Source organism: Equus caballus, chromosome X (assembly GCF_041296265.1).
Source record: "Equus caballus isolate H_3958 breed thoroughbred chromosome X, TB-T2T, whole genome shotgun sequence".
Classification (NCBI taxonomy): Eukaryota; Metazoa; Chordata; class Mammalia; order Perissodactyla; family Equidae; genus Equus; species Equus caballus.
Genome location: NC_091715.1, coordinates 39,221,295 through 39,239,474, shown reverse-complemented (window position 1 = coordinate 39,239,474; position 18,180 = coordinate 39,221,295). Strand labels below are relative to the sequence as shown.

At 40.8% G+C, this 18,180-nt stretch overlaps 1 protein-coding gene across 3 annotated transcripts in view; it reads left to right on the top strand.

The window, feature by feature from the left end:
* ZNF41 (zinc finger protein 41) overlaps positions 1 to 6,598 on the top strand; it is a 55,454-nt gene extending 48,856 nt beyond the window's left edge. For all 3 annotated transcript variants that reach the window (XM_005614095.4, XM_070258599.1, XM_070258598.1), the window contains exon 5: positions 36 to 6,598. In XM_005614095.4, the coding sequence (XP_005614152.2) occupies positions 36 to 2,089 (2,054 nt within the window). In that variant the 3' untranslated portion in view covers positions 2,090 to 6,598. The remainder of the gene's footprint in view (positions 1 to 35) is intronic.
* The last annotated feature ends 11,582 nt before the right edge of the window (positions 6,599 to 18,180 follow it).

Genomic DNA, 18,180 nt, shown 5'->3' with positions numbered 1-18,180 from the left:
TTGTCCCTTGAGTCTTTTTTCTTTTTTCTTTTCAGATGATGATATTGGGCAAACCCAACAACAGAGAATTTCTGGAGAAGTTTCATTCCACTGTGAGAAATTTGGTCAATCCATAGGAGACGATTCATTGTGTTCTATTTTAGAAGAATTGTGGCAAGATAATGACCAGCTAGAGAGATATCAAGAAAAACAAAATAACCCTATAAGTGATGTGAAAGTATTGATTAAGGAGAGGGGCTATGAACGTAAAAACATTGAAAAAATAATTCATGTGAGAACCAAGCTTGTCCCTTCAATTAAAAGGCTCCATAACTGTGACACATTTGGAAAGAGTTTGAAGCATACTTTAAACTTACATAATCATAATAAAAGCAATGCAACAAAGAACTTTGACAAGATTTTTGGAAATGGTAGCAATTTTTCCCATAGCTCTTCCTCTGCTAAGAATGAGAATGCTAATACAGGAGCAAATTCCTGTGAACAAAATCAATGTGAAAAACATATTGGCCACAATCAAATTCTCATCCACCATCAGAAAATTCCTACTGGGGAGAAACTTTATGTATGTACTGAATGTGTAAAGAGCTTCACTCAGAAGTCACATCTCTTTGAGCATCAGAAACTCCATGCTAGAGAAAAATCCCAGGAATGCATTGAAAGTGAGAACGTCTTCCTTCAGAAGCCACCAATTGATGTACCTCAGAGGGTTTATACAGGAGAGAAACCCTATATATGTACTCAGTGTGGGAAGGTCTTTACTCTCAAGTCAAACCTCATTACACACCAGAAAATTCATACTGGGCAGAAACCTTATAAATGCAGTGAATGCGGAAAAGCTTTTTTCCACAGATCATATCTCTTTAGACATATGAGAATTCATACAGGAGAAAAACCTTATGAATGCAGCGAATGTGGAAGAGGTTTCTCCCAGAATTCAGACCTCAATATACATCAGAAAACTCATACCGGAGAGAAACACTATGCATGCAGTGAATGTGGGAAAGCCTTCACAAGAAAATCAGCACTCAGGATGCATCAGAGAATTCACACAGGAGAGAAACCCTATGTATGCACTGAATGTGGGAAGGCCTTCATCCAGAAATCACATTTCAATACACATCAGAGAATTCATACTGGAGAAAAACCTTATGAATGCAGTGACTGTGGGAAATCATTCACTAAGAAGTCACAACTCCATGTGCATCAAAGAATTCACACAGGAGAAAAACCCTATATATGTACAGAATGTGGAAAGGTCTTCACTCATAGGACAAATCTCACTACGCATCAGAAAACTCATACTGGAGAAAAACCCTATATGTGTGCTGAATGTGGGAAGGCTTTCAGTGATCAGTCAAACCTCATTAAACACCAGAAAACTCATACTGGAGAGAAACCCTATAAATGCAATGGCTGTGGAAAAGCCTTCATATGGAAGTCACGCCTCAAAATACATCAGAAATCTCATATTGGAGAGAGACACTATGAATGCAATGAATGTGGAAAAGCCTTTATCCAGAAATCAACACTAAGTGTACATCAGAGAATCCATACAGGAGAGAAACCCTATGTTTGTCCTGAATGTGGGAAGGCCTTCATCCAGAAATCACACTTCATTGCACATCATAGAATCCATACTGGAGAGAAGCCTTATGAATGCAGTGACTGTGGGAAATGCTTCACTAAGAAGTCACAACTCCGTGTGCATCAGAAAATTCACACGGGCGAGAAACCCAATATATGTGCTGAATGTGGAAAGGCATTCACTGACAGGTCAAATCTCATAACACATCAGAAAATCCATACTAGAGAGAAACCCTATAAATGCAGTGACTGCGGAAAAACCTTCACTTGGAAGTCACGCCTCACTATCCATCAGAAATCTCATACTGGAGAGAGACACTATGAATGCAGTAAATGTGGGAAAGCTTTCATCCAGAAAGCAACACTAAGTATGCATCAAATAATTCACACAGGAAAGAAACCCTATGCTTGTACAGAATGTCAGAAAGCCTTCAATGACAGGTCAAATCTCATTAAACACCAGAAAACTCATAGTGGAGAAAAACTCTATAAAGCCAGGGACTGAAAAAGCTTTCAGCTGGAAATCACAACTAGGTCTGCATCAGATGTCTCATAGTGGGGAAGAGGAGTGCCTGATGCTGCAATCACTGGCAGGGGGAAGCAGACATGACAGACTACAGCTTAAATGAACAGAAGGCAAACAACGCCAAGTATCCTTCAGTCAATCGGAAATACAAGTACCCACATCACCACAGTTGATATGCAAGGACATGTGTAGGAAGACGCTTCGATAAAGCATTTGAGCAATAGTCCTCTTTGGTTTCATCATTCATACAGGGACACAAATGGTAGAAATCGAGACCCCAGGAGATGACTTGTAATCTCCTATGTGTTACTTTTTGAATAAAGGACTTTCTTCGTACCCTGAGATGTAAAAGTACTCAATATTGGCAAAGGTTTTTCAAATTTCTAGGGTGGGGAGAAGAATTTTAATGGTCCAAATACCTGCAGGGCACTGAAGTCAAGGAACAAATCTATTTGGGAATTCAGATCTGTGAGTAGAAGCCAGAAGTTCTTGTGACCATTGACATTTAAGACACGGAAAAGACTGCCATGAGAAACTGTTCTCTCTCTTCCCTCTGAGAAGTCACCATGGTATACTTTTTTTAATGAAATATAATTTCTAACTTAAAGTCTGACTTTATGCATTGGCCAATTAGGCATAACTGTAGCCTGTGTTACAGGAATGTAGTTATTAAACGTTACGGATACCTAAAGGTGGCAACTGTTCCCTCATTAAGTCCATGCTGTGGCAGCAGGTGATTCACACCTGAAAAAAGGTATGCATGCCTTCCAACCTGTACCTATCATTTATTTATGTTAAATGCTATCATTTATTTGTTAGCCACAGGCCATAGACTTCTCATCCCCTTAGTACCTGACCCTAAGACAACAGAACTGAGCCACAGCACTCTGGACTTCCAGTCTCGTCCACTGAAGCCTCTGCTTTCTTTGGGATTCCTGTTTGAAAAAGAAAGGTTGAGAAATTGGGTTTCAATACATGAAAGTGTGATTTTGTTTTTCTTCCAATTTGGTTAAGATATATTCGTTTTCTGCACACACGTGTTTTGTGTAGAACGCTATGAGGTAAAGTCATGTTGCATTGTAGTTGGTTAGTCTAAGATATAATTATAGTTTATTATAGGTGAATAACTGGAAGACTTCTCCAGAAAGAGCACTACTTTTTTTTAAGCACTGATATATAGACACTTTCTCATTTTCCCTTAAATGTTTTTTACAATAATCATAAGAAAAGGGGCTTTCTTTGAAGCATGCAAATTTATTTTATTTTTAAACCTTTTTATTAAAGTGTAATGCATACAGAAAATGCATATATCATAAGCATAGAGTTCAGTGAATTCTAATAAACTGAACATAGATCAAGAAACAGAACATGACCAGCACCCCGGAAGCACTCCCTGTGCTCCTTTCTAGGCCTTACCAGCCTCCCAGCCCCCCAAGGGCAAACACTCTCCCAACATCTACCAGCATCAGTTAGTTTTGTCTGTTTGGAATTTTATATAAATTGAGTCAAACAATTGTATTTCATATTTTAGTAATATACTCTTTATTGTCTATCTTCTTTCATTCACATTATGAATGGGCGATTCATCCATGTTGTTGAATGTAGTTGTAGATAGTTCATTCTCGTTGTCATGTTATATTGCATTGTGTAAATATGCTACAATATATTTATCCGTTCTACTGGTGATGGACATGTGGGTTGTTTGCAGCTTGGGGCTACTAGGAATAGTGCTGCTATAAATATTTTAGTACCTATCTATTGGTGAACATATTTATGAATTTCTATTAGGTATTTACCTAGGAGTTGAATTGCCAGGTCATAGGGTATCCATATGCTCAGCTTTAGTTTATAAAACTAGTTTTCCAAAATGGCTGTACCAATGTATACTCCCACAAGCACAGTATACGAGTTCTAGTTGCTCCACATCTTTGTCAACACTTGGTATTTTCCATCTTTTTTACTTTAGCCATTATAGTTGGTGTACAGTGATATCTTAGTGTGGTGTTAATTTGTATTTCTTTGCCCTCCAATCCCACTGTAGTATCTCCCCAACACATTTTACTGATATCTGAAATCGGAGACCGAGGCATGGTCCTCACATGGCTGCTTCATTTTACATCCTACCAGCAATAGTAAGCAATTAGTAAGTTAAATCTTCCCGCACAAGAAATGCCCAAAGCCAGATAGTTTAACTGGTTAATTGCATTAAACAGTGACAGGGAAAATAATATCAGCACTCCACAAAATCTTTTAGAAAATAGAGGAGGAAGGAACACTCTTCAACTCTATAAGGCCAGTCTTACTCAGATACTTAAGGCATACAAACACAGCACAAGAAAAGAAACCTATAGATCAACACTCCTCATGAATATAGACATAAAAACCTTCAACAAAATATTAGCAAACTTAATCCAGCAACATATAAAGAGATTATACATCATGACTAAGTCGGGTTTATTCCAGTGATGCAAGGTTGCTCCAACATTCAAAACTCAGTCAAGGTAATCTACCATATTAACAGGCTAAAGAAGAAAAATCACATGATCTACAAATTCAATACAACTTTCCAGCAGGCTTTCTTCTCCAGAAATTGATAAGCTAATCTTAAAATTTACATAGAAATAGAAAAGACCAAGAATAGCAAAAAGGAATTTGTCAAAGAAGAATCAAGTGGGAGGACATTCAAAATTATTATAAAACTACAGTAATCAAGACTGTATGGTACTGGCATGGGAATAGAGACATAGATCAATGGGACAGAATAGAGAGTCCAAGAATAAACCCTCCTACTCATAGTAAACATATTTTTTTGCAAAAATGTGAAGGCAATTCAATGGAGAAAGAAGTCTTTTCAACATTTAGTGCAAGGATAATTGGATATCCCGCATGCAAAAAGATGAATTTAAGTCTTATTTCACACCATAATAAAAACTCAAAATGGAACAGAGACATAAATGTAAAAGCTGAAATTATAGAAGTTTTTTTTTCAATAAAGCTTTATTTTTTTTTTAAGATTTTATTTTTTCCTTTTTCTCCCCAAAGCCCCCCAGTACATAGTTGTATATTCTTCATTGTGGGTCCTTCTAGTTGTGGCATGTGGGACGCCGCCTCAGCGTGGTTGGATGAGCAGTGCCATGTCCGCGCCCAGGATTTGAACCAACGAAACACTGGGCCGCCTCCAGCGGAGCGCGCGAACTTAACCACTCGGCCATGGGGCCAGCCCCTGAAATTATAAAAGTTTTAGCAGAAAACATAGGAGAAAATCTCTGTGACCTTGTATTAGGCAAGGAACTCTTCGATAGGACACCAAGAGCATGATCTATAAAGAAAAAAATGATAAATTCGAATTCATCAAAACCAAAAAGGTTTGTGCTGCAAAAAACACCATTAGGAAAAGAAAAGACAAAACACGGCTGGGAGAAAACATTTGTAAATCATATATCCGGTAAAGGACTTGTATCCAGAATATATAAAGAACTCTTACAACTCAATAAAAACAAGACAAACTACCCAGTTTAAAATGGGCAAAAGATTTGAAGAGACATTTCACCAAAGAAGATACACAAATAAGCACGTGAAGAGATGCCCAACGTCATTAGTCCTTAGAGAAATTCTAATTAAAACACAATGAAATACCACTTTACATGCACTAAAATGGCTATAATAAAAAAAAACAATTCTAACAAATGTTGGCCAGGATTTGGAGAATCAGGAACTTTCATACATTCCTGGTGTGAACACATTAAAATGGTATAGCCAATTTGGAAAAGCTTGGCAGTTTCTTAAAAGTTGATTATAAATTTACCATAGGAGCCAGCAATGCCACTCTTATTATCTACCCAAAAGATATGTAACGTGTTCACACAAATACTTGCACTTGAATATTCTAACAGGATGATTCCTATGAGGCAAAAAGTAGAGACACTCAAAATGTCCATCAACTGGCAAATAGATAAACAAAACGTGGTATATTGCTAAGCGAAAGAAGTGTGACACAAAAGATCTAATATTGTATTTGTACATTGTATTTATATGAAATGTCCAGAAAAGTCAAATCTATAGCGATCCATAGATTAGTGGTTGTCTGGGGGTGAGAATGTGAACGATCATTAACTGTAAATTAGTGCAAGGAATCTTATTGGGGTGACATACATGTTCTAGAACCTGATTGTGGTGATGGTTGCACAACTAGGTAAATTTAATAAAGGTCATCGAGGTGATCCTTACTTCCATTCCCGTTTAAATATCTGGATCCCCTGCCCTAACATCTCTTGCCAACTCTAGCTAAAATGAAGTGTTGTCTTGGAGCCTGTTGTACACTTAGGAATAAACTTTTGTTTAAAAAAAGTCATTGAACTGTAAAATTTAAATAAGGAATGTAAATTGTACCTCAATAAAGTTTCTTTTCAGAGTTGTTTTGGCCATCCTAGGCCCTTTACTCTTCCATGTGAATTGTAGAATAAATCTGTCCATTTCAATAACAAAAAAGCTGCTGTGATTTTTATTGAGATTAGTTCTAATCTATAGATCAATTCGGGAAGAATTGAAATCTTAATATTGAGTTTTCTGACCCATAAATAAGGTATATCGCTCTATCTTTTTAAGTATTTAATTTCTCTCAGCAATATTTTGTAGTTTTCAGTGTACAGGTCTTTCACATCTGACAAATTATTCCCTAAGCATTTCATATTTTTGATGGCATTTTACTTGGTGTTATTACTATAAGTTATATGACTTGGTGTCTTATTTCTACTTTATTGGGTGGTATTGGGTTTTAATTTCAATTTCTTATTGTTAGTTACTAGTATATAGAAAATCAATTGATGTTTGTATGTTAATCTTGTGCAGAAGTTAGAGGGGACAGTCCCCACCTAAGACTGCCCTCACTTCTGACACCAATTACAAGTTCAACGGTCTCCAAGACCATGCTCAGTTTTAATAATTCACTAGATGGACTCACTGAACCCACTGAAAGCTCTTATACTCACAGTTACATTTGATTACAGCAAAAGGATAGAGATTAAAATCAGCCAAGGGAAGAAGCACAGAGGGCAGAGTCCAGGAAAGTAACAAATGCAGAGCTTCCCGTTGTCCTCTCCCCGTGGAATCAAGACAGCGTTGCTCTTGTGGCATTGATGTGTGACAATAGCATGGAGTGCTGCCCACCAGGGAAACGCACCGGAGACTTGGTGTCCAGAACCTTCAGGGGGGCTCCACCATGTAGGCACAGGTGACTGCTCACATGGCTGATCTCAGTTTCCAATCCTCGGGAGGCCGAGCCTCATGACCCAAAGCCCCCACATTTCATCATGCTGTTGATGTGGCTCTGAGCCCCCACCCTAAATCACATAGTTACTATCTGAATGGCACAAGGCCCCCAGGTAAACAAAGACATTTCCATCAAGCATGACAGTCCAAAGGGCTCAGATTACCTCCAAGAAGCTGAAGGCAAAGGCCGGACTTCTCTCTGGGTAAGGTTAAAGTATTTACTACACAGGCCACCCTGGCCTTTGGGCGAAGGGTCTTTCACAGCAAAATGTATTTGTCTTGGCATCTACTCTTAGTACAGCATTTATATGACATACAGTAATAGTAAAAAACAAATCCACCCTATAAAGCCATTATACACTTTTCATATTTTGATACTAATTTGATTACTCTTCCCGTTTGAGCTACCTCTATTTATACCTTATGATAAACTTGTGCAGAACTATTTAGCATAGACATTAGCTGAAGCTTAGCTAAATCCACTTCTTCCTCAAGCCAGTAATTTTCCATCAGTGTTATGTCCTGAAGAGTCTTTAACTCAATTTCCTGATCTATCTGACCATCGATATAAATATAATCTTAGCAGCAATGCCAGTGTTACGCCATATCATAGTATGATAGTAATGTAACCCACATACAACACCATACCTATAGTCAGCAATAATGTACTGCACATTGAAAATTTTGTTAAGAGGATAGATCTCCTGTTGTGTTCTTTCCAAAATAAAACAAAATACTCAAAAGAAACTAGCACATTAGTAGAGTCCCACTCAGTCATCGACAATTGGTCCAGTTCATCTCCCAAAGCAATACAACTCAGGTTTGCAGGCTTCCGTTTGACCTTGTCAGGTTCCAAAAGTAGGAGTAGTCTTGGCAACATGTGGCTTCATTCTTTCAGGCATCTGGTATAACTGGGTTAGGAGACAATATCATCTCTTGCTCTGAGCTTCTCAGGGCACCGAGGTAACGGATTTCCCTTGTTGCGGAACCTGCTCATTCTTTTACTCTCAGTCACTATTCCTCCTCCTCTCCATTTATCAGTGAATTTGACCCAAACTTTTCCATCTTTGGAAGGGATAATAGGTTCTGCCACTGTGCTGGTCCAGATTGTCAGCAGCAATACTAGTCTAGCACATGCTTCCCCTTCAGTCCGCTCCCATTCATAGAGGGTATCATTACATAGGCATAGAACTAGTGGGCTAGGTCAGCTAGCAGGTAACACAGCTGCATTCACTGTCAACACCAATTTTTCCAGACGAGGTGAAGGCACAATCTATCGCGTTAGGTCCTTAGAAATTCTGACATAAATGTTTAAAATTACAGTTAAAGTTTCTTGCTTAGGGATCATCCCTGCTTCCAGCACTTGCAGTTGCAGCCCTGGTCCTGGGACCCCTGAATCAGGTAGGGAAAAAAAGAAAGTTGAGGTGATGTGGGGGGAAACCATGCAGTCATACCAGCATCCTCTCCCACTTCCTCTTTCCCGGATCCTTCTGAACTGTGAAGGAATCTATCTGTTAGAGACCCTTCCTTGGCTTCCCGCCGTGTTGAGTGTGAGCACACACTTATGAAGGTCTAAGTCAGCCCTTCATGCCTTTATCTCCTTGAGTTTCAGACAACAAATGTTTCGATTGCCTGTTCTAATTCTCTATCAAACCACTACTCGGAGGCTATCTCTTTGCCCATTGTTGGACATTATGGGTTGTGATGGACTGAATTGTGCCTCCCCAAAATTTATATGTTGAAGTCCTAACCCTCAATGTGATTGTATTTGGAGATAAGTCCTTTAAGGAGGTAATTGAAGTTAAATGAGGGGGCTGGCCCCGTGGCCGAGTGGTTAAGTTCACACACTCTGCTGCAGCGGCCCAGGGTTTCACCGGTTCAGATCCTGGGTGTGGACATGGCACCGCTCATCAAGCCATGCTGAGGCGGCATGCCACATGCCACAACTAGAAGGAGCCACAACTAAAAATACATAACTATGCACTGGGGGGCTTTGGGAGTAAAAGGAAAAATAAAATCTTAAAAAGAATAAAAAGAACTTTACACCCAGCAAAACCATCTTTTAAAAATGAAGGAAGAGGGGCCAGCCTGGTGGCACAGTGGTTAAGTGCGCGTGTTCTGCTCCAGCGGCCCAGGGTTCGCCGGTTCAGATCCCGGGTGTGGGCACGGCACCGCTTGTCAAGCCATGCTGTGGTAGGCGTCCCACATAGAAAGTAGAGGAAGACGGGCATGGATGTTAGCTCAGGGCCAGTCTTCCTCAGCAAAAAGAGGAGGATTGGTGGCAGATGTTAGCTCAGGGCTAATCTGCCTCAAAAAAAAAAAAGAAGGAAGAATAAAAAACAATAAAATCTAAAAAATTGGGGCTGGCCCGTGGCCAAGTGGTTAAGTTCCCACACTCCACTTCGGTGGTCCAGGGTTTTGCCGGTTCAGATCCTGGGTGCAAACATGGCATCACTCATCAGGCCATGCTGAGGTGGTGTCCCACATGCCACAACTAGAAGGACCCATAACTAAAATATACAATTTTGTACTGGGGGGCTTTTGGGGATAAGGAAAAATAAAAAATAAAAAAAATAAAAATAAAATCTAAAAACGAAGGAAGAATAAACACATTCCCAGATAAACACTCAGCTTCTTGAATCTGTAGACCTCTCTTTTACCAAATTTAGGAAGTTTTCAGCAATTATTTCTTGGAGTAGTTCTTCAGTCATGCCTTATTTCTCCTCTCTTCCAGGACTCCGATGACATGAACATTAAATATTTCGTTATAGTCCCACAAACCTCTGAAGATCCATTCATTTTTTAAATTTGATTCTCTCTCTGCTGTTCAGACTGGGTAATTTCTCTCCTTCTGTCTTCCAACTCACTGATTCCTTCATCTGTTCCCCCAACGAGCTCATTTTTTGAGTTTTTTATTTTGGTTATCGTATTTTTCAGTTCTAAATTTCCATTTGGTTTTTATTTATATCTTCTATATCCTTTCTATTTCCTTGCTGAGATTCTATTTTGTCATTTGTTTCAAATGTGTTCATAATTACTCATTGAAACTTTGTTTTGGCTGCTTTAAAATCTTTGTCAGATAATTCTAACATCTCAGTCATTTTAGTGTTCACACGTATTGATTGTCTTTTTTCATTCAGTATGATATCTTCCTGGTTCTTGGTATAAGTGATTTTCTTTCTTTTTTTTTTTTGAGGAAGATTAGCCCTGAGCTAACTACTGCCAATCCTCCTCTTTGTGCTGAGGAAGACTGGCCCTGAGCTAACATCCATGCCCATCTTCCTCTACTTTTATACGTGGGACGCCTACTACAGCATGGCTTTTGCCAAGTGGTACCATGTCCGCACCCGGGATCCAAACCGGTGAACCCCGGGCCACTGAGAAGCGGAACATGCGCACTTAACTGCTGAGCCACCGGACCGCCCCAACAAGTGATTTTCAATTGAAAGCTGAACATTTTAGATATTATGTTATGAGACTCTGGGTCTTTTTTAAGCTGGCTTTTTCTGACACCTCTCCAGCAGGAAAAAGGAGTGGAGGGTGCCAGTTTGCTGATGCCGGGTATGGGGGAAACTCTAGTTAACTCTAGTTTCCCTGCTCAGCCTCTGTTGATAAAACAGGGGGGAAGCTCCTTGCTCCTGTTGGGCAGGCCTGAGAGGTCCACCCCCGAGTAGGGCTTCACTGTGATTTCCCTGGCCGGAAGGGGTGGCAGTGCGTCCTTACTGCTCTCTACATGGCCTCCAATGACGCCACACTGCAAGGAGAGGGAGGGGTACCTTGATACTGCCATGTGAGAGAGGAAGTCCAGGCTCCCTAGATGGTCTCCACTGACGCCACATAGGAGAGGGCTTATCACCACCCAGTGGGGACAAAAGTCCTGGTTCCATAATCATTTTTTTTTTTTTGCCAAGGTGGCAGAGGTTTGGCATGATTTTTTACAGCCTGTTGAGGGCGAAAATATAAACTCTTCACTTGGCATTTCTTGGTGTGGGTAGGAGTTGGGCCTTATTTTTTTCCACACTGTTTGGATGAAATAAAGCAACTATTTTCTTTCTTTCTTTTTTTTTTTTTTTTGAGGAAGATTAGCCCTGAGCTAACTACTGCCAATCCTCCTCTTTTTGCTGAGGAAGACTGGCCCTGAGCTAACATCCGTGCCCATCTTCCTCTCCTTTATATGTGGGACGCATACCACAGCATGGCTTGTCAAGCAGTGCCATGTCCACACCCGGGATCCGAACTGGCGAAACCCTGGGCCGCCGAAGCAGAGTGCACTAACTTAACCACTCGGCCACGGGGCCGGCTCCATCAGAGCATCTTATGTTTGTTTTATAAATATCATTTCCAGGGGTTTTTGCTGTACTTAGTGGGAGGAATAGGGAAAAGTGCATCTACTCCATTGTCCCAGAAGTATAAGTCCTGTATTTGGGTCTTTTAAAATATTTTCCATGTTTCTACTAACATTCTGAGCATGTGGAATACATTTATAATAACTTTTAAAATATCCTTGTCTGCTAATTCTGTGTCAGTTCTGGGTGGGTTGATTGCTTGATTATTCCCATCATGTATCCTGCTTTCCTACCTCTTTGCACGCCCGGTAACATTTGATTGAATGCCAGGCACTGTAAATTTTACTTTGTTGGGTACTGTATATTTATGCATTTCTAGAAATCATCTTGAGTTTTGTTCTGGACACAGCTAAGTTACTTGGAAACAGTTTGATCCTTACAGGTCTTGCTTATATAATTTTTAGGTGTATCTGGAGTAGTACTTAGCCTAAGGCTAATTAGTCCCCACTACGGAGGCAATAGCTTCTTGAATTCTCTATCCAATGCCCTATTTTTCCAGTCTGCCTGGTGAGAACAGGCCCTATTCCCAGCCCTGCGTGAGCATCAGACATCATTTCTTCTTACCCTTTCAGATGGTTCTCTCCCTAGCGTCAGTTAGCTTCCTCACACGTGTGCTGATCGGTACTCTGTTGAATACTTGAGGATCCTAGGCAGATCACTTGATCTTCTTCTTCTCTCTGAGCAGTTTTCTCCACTCTGGTGGTGTGTCCCATGAATTCTAGCTGCCTTTTCTCCTCAGACTCTCAGTTCCATTTCACCTCAGGAACTCACCAGCCTCTCCCTCACTTCCCCCTCTCTGTGCAGTGCCCTTGAAATTCTCTCAAGGAAGGTTGCTGGACCAGCCATAGGGCTCACCTCATTTGTTTGACTTTTCTCAGGGTCACTGTTCTTCATTGCCTGATATCTAGTGTCCTGAATACCTTTTTTTTTCATGTATTTTGTCTGTTTCTTTTGTTTGTTGCAGGCATGAGGGTAAATCCAGTCCCTGTGACTCCATCTTGGCTGGAAGAAGTCATAGGCAGAAATTTATAAATACAGAGATTTGTCAGTGGAGGTCATCAATAAGAGATATATTCAAGTTGGTGAGATTTTATGAATGACAAGTATTGTAACCTGGGTTTGAGACAAGTATGCCAATAAACCTGTATCTATGAGTGGGAAACTTGCACTTATTAAGTGCTCATGAGTGTGGGATATATTGAGAAGTATCTAAGAAAGGGGAGATGTGTCAACGTAGGCTGTCAATGAGAGAGATTCTCCAGTAGGTGAAAATGTATGAGAAGGTTTAACTGGCATTTTCAATCATGAAATTTGCAAATTGGGTTGTCAATGCCCTTGGTGAGTATTTAAGAATAAAGAGATTTGTCACCACTGATCATCAATGGAGTTATACCCGAGGAATGGGGAGGTATTTATGAATATAGATCCTGGTAAATGTAGAGCCACCAATCAGGGATACAGTGATAGGTGTATATGAATGGGGAGATATACAAGATGTATTGCCAATGGGGTATATGTCAACAAGGATATTTATGATGGGTATATTTGTAAAATGAGCTGGGCAGTAGGACATATGCCAATAGACAGGTGTTTAAAAAATAAGGCAATTTGTCATCAAAGGTCATAAATGGGTTATACCATCAGGTGGCGATTTAAGACTACAGAGATTTTTTCAATGGGCAAGCAACAATGAAGTATGTATTGTGGAGGTTATTTATAAAATGAGCAATTTTTCAACAGGGGTTATAAACAAGAGATATGCCAAGGGATGTTTATGAATAAGATTTTTCAATGGCAAACATCTATGGGAGATAAACCAATAGTTTTTATTTCTCAGTGGGGAGATTTGTCAAAAGGGGTCATGAATGGAAATATTTTAATGGATATTTTTGAATGGGGTGATTTTTTTCCCCCAACACCTTAAGGAATGAAAGATTTGCCAATGGGTAGGCATTTATGAAAGGGGAAATTTGCCAAAGGAGATCATCAAGGGAGATATGCCAGTGGGATATTTATGAATAAGGAGAAAAAAAGTGCAAAAGTGTTTGCAGTAAGCAGAATCCTAAGAGAGACCCCCAATCTCCCTCTCGCCCTCATATAAACTCCTCCCCTTGAATGTGGGTGGAACCTATGAACATGATGAGATATAACTCCGTGATTATATTACATTATATAGCAAAAGGGATCTTTTAATGCAAATGAAATTAACTTTACTAATCAGTTGACTTTAAAATAGGGAGAATTATCCAGGTGAGCCTAATCTCATTAAGCACATGAGCCCTTCAAAAATGCAGTTTTCGCCTGCTGGTGGCAGAAGAGGATGTCGGAGAAACTGGAAGCATGAGAAGCACTTGATTTTGCAGATGAAGAGGCTCTCATGGTGAGGCATGCAATTGGCCTCTAGGACAGAGAGCAACCAGTGGCTGACCACCAGCCAAGACAATGGAACCTCAGTAGTAGAACTGCAAGGCATTAACTTCTGCCAGTAACCTGATTTCCAGTAACTGGAAAGGAGTCTTCCTGAGTCTCCAGGTAAGAGCCCAGGGCAGCCCACGCTTCGCCTTTGGCCTTGTGAGACCATCAAGCAGAGCACCCAGACAAGCTCGCTCGGACTCCGACCCACAGAACTGTGAGGTGCTGAGTGCAGGTTGTGTCAGGCTGCCAAGTTTGTTACACAGCAGTAGAAAATTAGTACAATATTTGCCATTTGGGTATTTGTGAAAGAGGGGATCTGCCACACCGAGAGGGAACTTCTCAAGGGAATTATTATACCGAGGGCTTGGGGATTTGTCATCTGTAGTCTTGGCAACAGTAGAGATTTATAAATGTGGGTGTTCGTCCACAGTGAGGACTGAATCATGGAGAACTGGGATGGGTTGACCAGTGTCCTCCAAAAGGAAACACTGAAGTCCTAAGCCCCAGAACCTCAGAATATGGCCTCACTTGGAGACAGGAACAGGAGCATGACCACCTACGGGCATGGCTGTCCTCAGAAGTCTTTGAAGAGTTGGCATTTGTCGGTGGGGGAATCTGCACATTAGAAATGAGTGTATGAGCATCATCAGAAGAAGAAAAACATTATAAGTGAGCAGGTTAAATATTGGTAATGTCTTTGGGAGAGACTGCCAAAATCAGGAGTTAAACTAAAGGTGCCAGGGTGCTTAAAATTATTACTACTAATATTATACATTTTTCCAATATTGTAATTTATCATTCATAATGAAACATTATTTGCAATATTGTAAACAATCATCACTAAGATTTATCACTAAGTGATAAATTAAATCATATTTACCATTACTACAAAAAACAGTAACACACTTACAGAGAGCTATGTGCCTAGCACTGTTTTAAGCACTTTACACATATGACTTCATTTAATATTCACACTGTCCCTATGAGTTAGGCATTATTTTCATCCCCATTTCACAGATGTAGAAATTGAGGCATAAAGAGGTAACATGATTTCCCCAAGGACACACAGCTAGGACGAGGAAAAGGCAGGAATTTTTTTTCTCAAAATTGTAAGCATGCACTAATTAAATTATTTTTCTTTAAAAAATATCACGAGGACTCAAATTTAAAAATACTGACCTAGTTAAAATCTTTTTTATTTTTAATACAATTTTTAAAACTTTATTGAGATGTAATTCACATACAATAAAATTTACCCATTTAACATGACAATTAATTTTAGTATATTCACAGAGTTGTGCAACCATCACAATAGAATTTTAGAATATTTTCATCACTTTGAAAGAAACTCTGTACCCATTAGCAGTCACTCTCCATTTCTCCCACCTCCCTCCCCCCTAGCCCTAGACAAACACTAATCTACTTTCAGTATCCATAGTTTTGCCTATGGTGGACAATTCATATAAATGGAATCATACAATACATGGTCTTTTGTGACTGGCTTTTCTCAAGTAACACGTTTTCAAAGTTCACCCATGTCGTAAGATGCATCAGTACATTCTTCCTTTTTCTTACTGAATATTATTCCCTTGTATAGATACGCCACATTTTGATTATCCATTCATCAGTTGATGGGCATTTTGGGTTGTTTCCACTTTTTGGCTACTATGAATAATGTTGCTGTGAATATCTGTGTATATGCTTTTGTATGGACATAGGTTTTCATTTCTCTTGAGCAGACACCCAAGAGTGAAATTCCTGGATCTTATGGTAACTCTATGTTTAATATTTTGAGAAACTTCCAAGCTGTTTTCTAAAACAGCTACACCATTTTACATCCCACCACTAATAGGAGACAGGTCCAATTTTTCCACATCCTGGCCAACACTTGCTATTGTTATCTTTTATATTCTAGCCAGACTAGTGGATGTGAAGTGGTATCTCATTATGGTTTTTTTTTAAAGATTTTATTTTTTTCCTTTTTCTCCCCAAAGCCCCCCGGGACACAGTTGTATATTCTTCGTTGTGGGTCCTTCTAGTTGTGGCATGTGGGACGCTGCCTCAGCGTGGTTTGATGAGCAGTGCCATGTCCGCGCCCAGGATTCGAACCAACAAAACACTGGGCCGCCTGCGGCAGAGCACGTGAACTTAACCGCTCAGCCATGGGGCCAGCCCCATCATTATGGTTTTAATTTCCCTTTGTCTGATGTCTCATGATGTTGAGCAGCTTTTCATGTGCTTAGGCCATTTGTATATCTCATTTGGAGAAATGTCTATCAGATCCTTTGCCCATTTTTAAGTTGGGTTATTTATTTATGCTTTTTTATTAAGTTGTAAGAGTTTTTTATATTTTGTGGACACAAATCCCTTATCAGATATATGATTTGCAAATATTTTCTCCCATTCTGTGGGTTGACTTTTTACTTTTTTTTTTTTTTTTTTTGGAAGATCAGCCCTGAGCTAACATCTGCTGCCAATCCTCCTCTTTTTGCTGAGGAAGACTGGCCCTGAGCTAACATCCCTGCCCATCTTCCTCTACTTTATATGTGGGACGCCTGCCACAGCATGGCTTGACAAGCGGTGCCATGTCCGCACCCGGGTTCCGAACCGGCGAACCCCGGCCGCCCAAGCGGAATGTACTCACTTAACCACTGTGCCACCGGGCCGGCCCCAACTTTTTACTTTCTCGATGGTATCCTTTGCGGCACAAAAGTTTTTAATTTTGATGAAGTCCAATTTATCTCCTTTTTGTTTTATAGTGTGTGTTTTTGGTGTTGTATCTAAGAAACCATTAAGGGGCAGGATTTGAAAACAGATTTGGCTCTAGCATTCACGCTCTTAACCACTACACTATACTGCCTGTCTAGAAATCAGATCACTGTTAGTAATATTATACATAAAGTTACTGTTAGGAGAGATTCATGTGTTTTGACCTGAAAAAATACCCAAGGAGCAAATACCCCCGTTAATCATCCTCCAACCCTAGCACAGACCTCGGAAGGATTCTGGGTAGGGACTGCGAGGCCCGTTTTTAGGGAGAAGTACTGAGGCTCCGTGACGGAAGGGCCGGCCCCCAGGCTCCCCAGTGAGCTGGACCCCATGCTGCACGCCTCACAGGGCTGGCACCCCCGTGTGCTCCCTCTCAGCCATCAAGTCTCTCCCAAGCAGAGATTCACACACAGACACATGGAATGCTGGGGCAGTGGGCAAGGGGTAACTCACTTTACTCACTTTACTCACTTGAATGGGAGGAAATGTAGTGACTCCAGGACTACAGATATCCTGCCAGGAGCCACACCAGGGCTCTGAAGTAGGCAGCTTCTCTGTAGGGTCTCCTTCCCCATGGCAGCCACAACTAAAGTGATCTGCCCGGAAGGTGCTCCGTCTGCAGCCTGTGACTCCTGCTTGCTCTTTAATGCCCCAGCCACAGCCAGTGTATATGACAGTCGTTGGTGTTGAGAAACAGTTGGAGAAACAAGAAAACAGACAATAGGAAGTGTGGACGTACTCAGGATTGAGGTAACAACTGAGAGGGTAAGGCAACCTGTTCCAGGTATTGGGGAACAGCTAGAAGCAGCAGGAAAAGCCTGTGGTGCCAGAAAATAGGCCCGGGCTGAGAAAACACCCCAGGACCCTATCCTCTAATGAGGCCCAGGCATTATGCTGAGGCTCACAAAGTCAGCACACTGTGCGGAGGTCCACCAGCGGGGACAGCGGCCACAGGCATGCAGGTAGTGAATGGCCTGATGCTGCGGTGGAGACGGAACCACTTCAGCAGGGCTAATGGCTAATCAGCAGTGATAAAAGGTTACTGTGGGGTCAGCAGACATTGGGCTGACTTTTTATGAAGACCAAGATACTGTACTCGTGACTGAGATTAGCAGACACAGCGATGACACTTAACAGAATCAGCAGTAGATATTGTGACTGAGAAACGTGAGGCCAGGACTCTAAACCAGTGGCAGGTAGTCAGCAGTCACAGTGTTGAGGCTAACCTAGTTAGCAGACACAGTGATGGGCTCTAACGCAGGGTCCATGGGC